The 10,120-nt window shown below is 41.8% G+C and overlaps 1 protein-coding gene across 1 annotated transcript; it reads right to left on the bottom strand.

Annotated features, from left to right (window-relative positions):
- Positions 1-442: 442 nt before the first annotated feature.
- isl1a (ISL LIM homeobox 1a) lies at positions 443-5,946 on the bottom strand. The gene is made up of 6 exons (XM_079744034.1): positions 5,798-5,946; positions 4,589-4,778; positions 3,327-3,586; positions 1,743-2,026; positions 1,068-1,235; positions 443-715 (listed from the first exon to the last, which is right to left on the bottom strand). Exons 1-6 carry the CDS (start codon positions 5,823-5,825, stop codon positions 599-601), a joined length of 1,047 nt encoding a protein of 348 aa, XP_079600160.1. The 5' UTR covers positions 5,826-5,946; the 3' UTR covers positions 443-598.
- Between the last annotated feature and the right edge of the window lie 4,174 nt (positions 5,947-10,120).

Raw genomic sequence — 10,120 nt, 5'->3', positions numbered from 1 at the left:
AAATAAAAAAAATGAATCAGTCGTCCTCGTGGAGAACTCTTTTTTGTTTGCCTTTTCGAATATTGGTGCCACTTACGTTGAATCTTGAACACACACAACAAAGTGTGTTCGATTGTTTGTCCTGTTTGTCCTATGAATTTACTGACGGAGTTGACATCTGTCTTCTCTTTTGGCAAAACTTTCACCAGACAAACGCAGCTGCAGCAGCAGCACCAATCCTGCAGGTCAAAGGAAAATCCGTGGTTCCATGTATCAGACACGAGACACCAGACGATGCGCTCCCCCTCCTCAGCAACTCGCTGCAGGCTGCTCTGCAAAAACCGTCGCGCTGCGGGCTGGCCATGTGGTCGGAGTAGTAAATCCTAGGATTGTCTTCACAGTGTAAAAATTGACAACCGGTGGGGTTGCGTCGCTATAAAGAGGTTTCGTGCAGTCGGAGAAGTACACAGTCTTCGAATGGAGTGAAGAAGAAGAAGAAGAAGAAGAAAAAGAAGAAGAAGAAGTGGACATCTCGGAGACATCCTTCGAGTCTCTCCCCGTCCCTTACGCTCCTCTTCCTCAGACAGAGGTCAGGGGGCAGCCGAACTGCCCTGCAGCCCTACGCTTCTAGCGGGCTCGAGACCATGCTGTTTGGCGTGTCTGGAAGCTGGGATGACATGGACGCCACTTCGCTCCCTGTTGAGTTGGACCCCGGACCTCCCTCCGAGAAGTTGACCTGAGACAAAATAAAAAAAACATAATAATTTTAACGTTAAAGTTTTAACACGGCGAAAGTAAGCCTTATCATATTACACCAACGTCCTCTTTGTGTCGTTGTGCAGGAGTGCAGGCCTCCTTCCAAAGTGAAGTCTTCAGGAGTATGTGTGTGTGTGTGTGTGTGTGTGTGTGTATGTGTGTGTGTGTGTGCGTGTGTGTGTGTGTGTGTGTGCGTGTGTGTATGGGTGTGCGTGTGAGTGTACGCGTGCGTGCGCGGGTATTTGCGTGTGCGTGCGTGCGTGTGCGTGTGCGTGTGTGTGTGTGTGTGTGTATGCGCGTGTGTGTGTGTGTGAGAGTAGCGGGCTGCTCACCAGTTGCTGGAACGCAGGCTGGTCTATGTCACTCTGCAGCGCGAAGTCGCTCAGGACCTTCCAGGGCGGCTGGTAACTCTGCACCTCCACCGGGTTGGCCTGCAGACCACCGTCGTGTCGCTCCGGGCTGGCCGCCACCATCGGCGTGCCCGTCATCCCCTGGATGTTCTGTGAAGAGCCATGGTGATAGTAGAATATCAAGAACAATATTCACCATTATAAGCTACCAACACAATAACGTGTCATCAACGTGTGCCGGGAGAGCTCACCCGTAGCATTGCGAGCTTGTCTTTAACGCCTCAACGAAGTCATGTCTCCTTTACGCACACGTTTATAACCATAAAACGAGCTCTCCATACCGGATGATCATTGTTTTTCAACGAGGTGGGCTTCTATACTACTACTGTGCCTACTACTGCTTTAACATCCACATAGTACATATAACATAGTAACATCTGTCATTTGAACAGCATTTTTGCCCTAGAATCCACCGTGGCTGGTACCACTACCACTTCTGCTATTTTTATTTTTACTTATCTTTCTTTATTTTACCTTGTTTTGTTGCTGCTATGTGACTGTTGAGGAAACAATACTAATAATTGCACTCTTGTGTACTCGTTCAATAAGATGTAAGAAAAGTGATTCTGATTCTGATTCAGTGCTCTTCCTCCGTACCGTCTTGTCGTTGGGCTGCTGCTGCTGCAGCTGCTTCATCAGGATGCTCCTCTTCTTGTCCTTGCAGCGCTTGTTTTGGAACCAGACCCGGATGACCCGCGGGCTGAGCCCCGTCATCTCCACCAGCTGCTCCTTCATGAGCGCGTCGGGCCGTGGGTTGGCGTTGTAGCAGGTCCGCAGCGTGTGGAGCTGCTTCTCGTTCAGCACCGTCCGCACGCGGGTCGTCTTCTCCGGCTGCTTGTGCACGTGGGGCCGCAGCGCGGGCTGGCGCGCGGAGATTGGCTCTGCTGTTTGGAAACGAGCGGGGATGGAGGTGGAGGGGGGAGGGTAAAAGGATAAAAAGAGTTAATCAGAGATTTAGAAAGAGCAAAGGAGATGGGAATTACTTTTTGTCTGCATTTCTTTTTTCTTGAAGTGTACATGGACTGCACTTCTACCGCGCTTTTCTGACCGGTGGCCACTCAAAGCGCTTTGCAATATTGCCTAATATTCATACACACAGTGACGCACCGACCGCGTTGGCAACCACGCAAGGCGACAGCCAGCTCGTCGGGAGCCGTCAGGGTTAGGTGCCTTGCTCAGGGATACCTCGACACTCAACTCGGATGAGCCGGGGATCGAACAAGCAACCTTCCGGTTACCAGCCAATCCTCTCTATCTTCTGAATCACATGCCACCCAGTGTCAAATCCTATTCTCTTACCGAATACACAACTATAGCCAATCGGCGTTTTTATCTTTATCATCTTCGTTTGGGTCCCCAAAACAGGCTTTCCTAGCACTATCTGGCCAGCAGTATGGCTGTGAAATTACGAGCCCCGTTGGAGGCCTTCATCAGCTATATCGTTCAGTCGCACCAAAGGCACACATTGGAGATAACCAACCCATGCATGCCAGTGCAAAACCAACACTGCTGCCGGCCTGGACTTCAGACGACCAAGACTGGACTGAACTACAGTGTGTGTGGAATGGCGCGTTGAGTGTTGATCAAGAAACTGGCTTCTAAACCAGGCGTATCTGTGCATTCCTCCAGCAGTGATAACCTTGTGTATTTCCGTCATTCAGTTCACCCCCTCTTATCTCTATGCAACCGGGGCCTCTGAATTACAATTCAAAAAACACCAATTAGGTCCATAAGATCTTCTATAGAAGCATAGTTTTTCTTAAAAAGAAGTATAATCATATCCCGAAGACAGACACACACACACACACACACACACACACACACACACACACACACACACACACACACACACACACACGCAAACAAACAAACAAACACACACATACAGACACGCACAAACGCACACATACACGCAACCACACGCCTAACCCCTGCAGATAACTGCGCTTGAACGAACACGCACCTGAGCACACACACATACACACACACACACGCACACACACATGCACACACACACGCACACACACACGCGCACACACGCACACACACACACACACACACACACACACGAATATATAAAAATATAAAGTAAATATATGTATATGTAGGACTATATATATATGAAAATATATAAATAATGAAGAAAAAAACAAAGCATACGGCGGTTCCGTATAACTGTACCTGCCAGCTGCAGCGGCCTGGCGGGGTGCAGGGGACTCAGGGGGTCCCCGACGCCCATCGTGGCCCGCTCCACCACGTCGTGGTCGGCCCGGCAGAAGAGGCCGTCCTCACGCAGAGCGAACTCGTCCCCCGGGATGAGCTGCCGGCTGCAGGCCACACACCGGAAACACTCGATATGGTAAACCTTGGAGCGCGCCCTCATCACAAAGTCATTTTTGCTGAAGCCGATGTTGCATTTAGCGCACTTTACCCCGTATAACCTGCAGGAGAGAGGAGGTGACAGGGTATGAGGCACGGCGTCCGCGTCCCTTAACTGCACACAGGAGCAGTTGGAAACATGGTAGGAATAATAATAAGAATGATAATAAATCCGATAATGATATCGTCATGATGATAATAATACAAATATGAATGAAAATGAGAATGAGAATATAAATGAGGAAAGGAATAATAATAAGAATGATAATGATCATAATATCGTCATGACAATAACAATAATAATACAAATACAAATTAGCAAATTCCGGTTATGTGAGATGGCCTATGTATGAATGTAGGCTTATGTATATATTTTTAATACTGTAGTTATGACTATTGTCTTTATTAGTACTATTTAGTAGGCCGAGAAGTAATGATTGTATTGATACTACAAGTAAGCCTAATAAGGGTCCATACATTTATACGTTTCTTGGTTGATCCTTATTGGTCATCATAGTTGTTGCTTTATTGTTATTGCTTTTTTGAGTGCTTATTTTTTAGGATATCATTGGTGGGTCAGTTAGCAAGACGATCTTACAATGCAGGGACAACAGTCGCCTGCATTAAAGGCCTCGGTCATTATAGAATATAGGCCTTGATCCATAAGGCCTAGCAATTTGACTCTCGTCTTTGATACCTTTTGACCAATTACCCTGTCAATTCTATAGGATTAGTAAAATAAACATATAAATATACACCTGTATATATATTAATAGCGGCTGATGATGCAAAGTTTAGTGTCACTTTAGTTGGATAATATTGCGCTACTTTGTAAATGAAGGGCCTCGTTTTCCAACACAATGTAAAGCAATATAGCTGTAGAAATACTATGGGTTTAAATGTCCAGAAACATCTACACGACATACATTTCAAATCGTCTGTCACATAATCGGGCTAATAACCATCAAGGTTATATATATCGAAATACATATCCATGTTATCATTGATCCAACATTTTCATTTCCATTTGTTTTCCTGTAGAGTAGAATAAAAAAACGCTTTACCTGACGTAGTCCCGTTTACAGTAGGTTTTCCCATCTCGGACAAAACACGTGCAGGACTCGTCCAGATACTGGTTACACTCCGCGCACTTCAGACAGGCCGCGTGCCACTCTAGGTCCGGGGAGACGCGCAGGATGTACTGGTCGTGGATCTGGTTCCCACAGCCCACACACAGGGACATGAGCCGCTTTTCTGTGGAGGAGAGCCCGTTCAGTGAGGATATTAGGCTTATTGAAAGACCGTTCAAACGTCTCGGGAACCTTTGAAAGAGTGACCCGATTCGTGATACGAAATATCTGTTATTTTTCATATCGATTAAAGATACCAATACAAGCAATATTCAGTTTGCGACCTGAGAAAATCTGATCCTTTGAGCACATTTGATAAATCCCCCCAAAAAACCATCAATACTACTCCAATTACTTTTACTAACCTACTGCAATGGAAGATGAGGATGATGATAATAATAATAATAATAATAATAATAATAATAATAATAATAATAATAATAACAATAATAATAATAATAATAGTAATAATAATAACAACAATAGTATGAATAATAATAATAATAATAATAATGATAATATTAATAATGGATAAAAGCATAATCATATACAATTGTTAGTAGGCTATGTATTATTATTATTATTATTATTATTATTACTATTATTATTATTATTATTATTATTATTATTATTATTGTTGTTGTTATTATTATTATTATTATTATTATTATTAGGCCTATATGATCAATTGTAGTAACGCACATCTACTCTTTTCTTTTTTCTTGTCATTAAATATATATTTTTTAAATAAAGCCTTTAGAATGTTCTTTGGTCTTCAAAACATTCTACATCCTACACAAGTTCATCTGATGGATGACCCTTGTTTTCTCTTAATAATAATAATATCTTATCGAATCTCTAATAATAATGATTACAATAATAATAATACTCATCAATAATACTAACAATAAATAAATTGTAATATTTTTCATTATTTCATGTTTTCATGCCATCTGAGATCAATCAGCCCCCTATACCAACTTATCACAGTGTTTCAGAGAAAGTTGGTGGGCTGCAAGTTCACCAGAGAACAGAGAAACAACACATCTCATATTCTTCCAATTCGCCACATTGAAATCATCCTCAACATTGCAACTCCTTCCACAAGTTCCCTCACGCTACCCAACAATGAAATTCACTTACTTTTCGGCGGGTCCCCCATGTCTCCCATGTCCAGAAAGTAGGGCGGTGTTAGGTCCACTTTAGAAACGTAGTGCCACTGTTCCTGAAGCCTGCTTTTAGTGCGCTTCTTCCTCCCGCGACAGTGAGGCCGCCGGCGGTCTGTCAGGGTGAGCGACGGGGTCTCAACGCGCTGCACACTGCCGGGAAAGAAGTGCCTTGAGCGGGCTGGAGGCGGGGAGGTGTGGGTGAGAGCGAGCTTGTGTGTGTGTGCGTGTGTGTGTGCGTGTGTGTGTTTGTGTGGTGTGTGTGTGTGTGGGGTGTGTGTGTGTGTGTGTGTGTGTGTGTGTGTGTGTGTGTGTGTGTGTGTGTGTGTGTTTGTGTGACTGCGCTCCGAAGCTGGGTCCTATAGTATACACAGTGATGGGGGCTCTCCCGTGCTTATCTCTCACTCCAACACTCGGAGCCTCAGAGCTCCTCTATCGGCATCGGCCGGGCTGACGTAGGACGACAGAACGTCACGTTTCTGGGACGCTGATTGGCTGTGAAGAGGCGAACAGCTGTTCCTCAAAGCAGTATCAGGAGTGAACACTTGCAGGAAGACCATGTTGTGTAAACTATAAGATGATGTGTTCATATAGTTTGGGGGATTTCTAGATGAGATGTAGGCTATTCTTTACACTAAGATCTAACCTAGTTCGCTGTTTTTTTTTTTTTTTTTTACTTGAGGCCAAATACAATGTCACGACATCAAAATTGGCATTTCAAACAATTAAAGTCAATAATTACATAATATGACTATTCTTTCCCGACAAGCCATTGCAAGTAGCCGATCTTTAAATGGTAAGAATAACATCTTAACTGTAGCCATATCAATCGTTATGAATTCATTGAGTTTTCACGTAGGGATTATATTTAATAACTTGTATAACTTGTTTCTTATAACTTTCAACAGCAACAGGTACCACACACAGTGCAGAAGTCCTTCATATTTGTTTGGATGTTACAGCCAAACGTGTGAACAACACGTTTGGCTACATAACCTATTGCACACTACAATATACGTAGACCTAGAAAGTAAGCAAAAATGCCACAACGAAACCAAATATGGGGTCACGCATCGTTCACAGCGAACCTATAAAGCCTAATGTTAAATGTGGTTCGTCCTGCAAGACTCCTGCACACTACGGTTTGTGAGCGTGTATATCTGACTATAACACACACACACACGCCCTCTTGTGTCAGGACAAGCACCCCATTCAGCAGCCCCTGAACGCAGGACACAGAGGGGCGGTCCAGACAGGCAGGAGACTCTCTCCCTATAGTCTACAGGGGCTTGATTCAAGTGCTGGTCGGTAGAATTGAAGTCAAAACATTTCTTGTTGGTATGGATCAATTTCTAGGTAAAACAAATGCTTGGAAAAATACACGCAACGGGTCCCGATTTGAGTATCAGGTGGGATATGGGATCAAACGGGAGTTAGATGTTTTTGGACAGGAAGTGTGTAATTGAGACACTAGTCTTAGCTTCTGAATAAGTGGATATCGCATACGAATATTTTCATCATCATTATGAAGATGATGATGGATATTAGATTATTATTATGAATATTAGGAATCATAACATTCACAATTTATATTAATATTAATATTTGAATTTGATCCCTATTATCATCACTAATATTATATTATTATTAACAATTATATTAATTATTCTAACTATAACAATATTATAATCGTTATTATTTGTATTTTTTTTTCTTTTTGTGCAGTGGTATAAGTAGTATTAGTTTTAGTAGCAAAGGCAGTGAAGTGATGGATAGAGCATGTCTTTCTTAGTAAATCTATGCTGTGTCATTGACAGTATATTTACTGGCAGCCTGGCAGGAGATTTGGCTGGACCCTTGTAAATAATTGATTCATCCATATGGTTATTGTTCCAACATCATCTCACACTTGATGCCCCTACCCACTGAGCTGCACATTTGAACATCAGCAATGGTATTAAAGCAGTGCTCACAGATTGTAGACAGTCACTCTTCAACAGAGCAATAAGACAACAAAAATGGTCCTCAAAAACATGCAATTCTGGACACGACGAATTGACACGACCAGGGAGAGAGAGGGGGGAGTCAGGCTAAGATGACAGAGTGTGTGAGGGTGGGGTTGAGGGGGGGGGGGGGGAGGTGAACAGATTCATGGTTGCATCAGACCCAGCAACTTACCCTGCTGAATCGTCAGAACAATGTTTCAGGAGTAACTGCAGAATATTCTCTATCCCTATCTCTGCCTCCCTCTCCCTCCTTCTCTCTCCCTCCTTCTCTCTTGCTTACTATGTGTGTGTGTGTGTGTGTGTGTGTGTGTGTGTGTGTGTGTGTGGTAGTGTGTGTGTGTGTGTGTGTGTGTGTGTGTGTGTGTGTGTGGTGTGTGTGTGTGTGTGTGTGTGTGTGTGTGTGTGTGTGTGTGTGTGTGTGTGTGTGTGTGTGTGTGTCTTTTTGACTGGACTGAGGCATCAAAGAACAGGGCTCTCCTCTAATCTACCCCCCTGGTATTTAGAAGAAGGGTCAGAGAGCGAGGCTAAGGCAGAGCTGAATTATACAGTACGGAGTACCACCATCAGGCACAGGAGAGCAGATCCTTAGAGATACGGGAACTTCAGAGACGGTGTGGAAACAAGACAAGAAGATGGCTGGTTAGCGGAAGGAAACTGGACTTTTGGCAACTTGATAGTCATTGATGAGTTAAACTACTGTAAAATGACCAAGAAAAATTGTGTTTTCCCCCCCAAAAAATCGTTACATCATTTAAAGGGAATGCGGAAGTCACCATAATAGTATTCATACATATGTGACTGGGTTGGCTCCAATGCATGATAAATAAGAATAGTAAATATGTGTTCAGATTTAACATAACAAAAGCAAAGGTTACTATGGCAATTATTTACCTAGAGAGGGGCCATATATGTTAATACCAATGTGAAAATGTGAATACCAAAGAGCAGGGAGAAATATGAAAATGTCACTTACTACCATAATCTAACAAATAATGGATGGAGGTGGCCATGTTTAATCCATTATGTTATACAAGTCCAACTATACTTGGTCTATAAAAGGACATCATATAAACCAATCGGGTAGCGATCAATTAGAAACTACATTGCTACCCAATTTATACGATTGTGGCTTTAGTTAGCAGGAATTATTAACACAATCTTTAGTCGACATTATTGTCTTCAAGGTATTTTATGCATTTGTAGAAGATTGTAATTTCTCCAAAGAAGATTCCTCAAATGTATTTGAACAGCCAAATATGTTGCACAAAAATGAGTCAGTCATTTCTACTCCAATGCCTGACTGATGCAATTAATAATTCAACATAGAGGCCCCAAGGTTGACTAACAAGCAAAAATGTTTAAGGACTAACCTTATTCACTTTAGGTTCATTCACTATAAGATGCTCAGTCCCTGAGATTACTATTAGGTTTAAGAGTGGTCATTTGACAAAATTGCTTAGGAAAATGGTAACCAGTGTTAACATACATGATATCATTTTGGGGGGATATCCAACACCCATGAAAACTATACACAACAATAAACATTCTGATTTCCTAATACAACTTATTTAGCCAGCTTCACGGCAAGTATGTTTAGCTTTGTCAAGGTACATTCCCACAATCTTCAATGTTTTTACTTAAACTGTTAAGGTTATGGTTGGGTATAAAAATGACCACGTTTATAATGTATTAGTTAATCAGATTTTGTATTATTTGGAAAAGATTTCGAGATAATTTGATAATCTACCGTTTTAAAAGTATATTATGTTTTGAAAAAAAAGTATACAATGTTTTCTGTCAGGTCTAATTGATTAAGTATTTTCTATGAAAAAGACTAGTTACTACTTACTAGACTACAAACTAAGTTTTTCCTTTTTGAATCATTGTAATTCATGCAACACTAAAATAAAAAAAATTAATAAAAAGTGTCATATTCTTTATGCATGTTTAATCATAGTATACTTACAGGTAGCCTGTTTGTGTGTGATTAAAATAACTATAGTGAATTAGCAACTTACAACTCAAACAAATAGCAGATATGTAGCCTGTCCAAGTCGTTCGTTAAATCATAAAACAACGATGAATGCAATTGATGAAATCAGATAAAAAAGTGTCTTCCTAAGAATATGTCTTGGCATGGACCTTCATGCATATATCTGCGTATAACAGCCCATCTTAACACAACACCAATATTTACTTTTGTTTTATTCTTCACCATATCCGGATGATAAGAAGTACATATAATCTATATACAGTACATACTGTACACAGAGGATTTGAAGCTACAGTGAAGC

The sequence above is a fragment of the Pollachius pollachius genome (assembly GCF_949987615.1).
Source record: "Pollachius pollachius genome assembly, chromosome: 1".
In the NCBI taxonomy this organism is placed as follows: Eukaryota; Metazoa; Chordata; class Actinopteri; order Gadiformes; family Gadidae; genus Pollachius; species Pollachius pollachius.
This window is presented reverse-complemented; position numbering and strand designations above follow the sequence as displayed.

Excerpts from the sequence above, each read along its gene's own strand:
- isl1a (XM_079744034.1), bottom strand. The coding sequence starts at position 5,825 with ATGGGAGACATGGGGGACCCGCCGAAAA. Across the intron at positions 3,587-4,588 it reads TGTAAACGGGACTACGTCAG|GTTATACGGGGTAAAGTGCG; the intron begins GTAAAGCGTTTT and ends TCTCTCCTGCAG. Across the intron at positions 1,236-1,742 it reads AGCAGCCCAACGACAAGACG|AACATCCAGGGGATGACGGG; the intron begins GTACGGAGGAAG and ends GGCTCTTCACAG.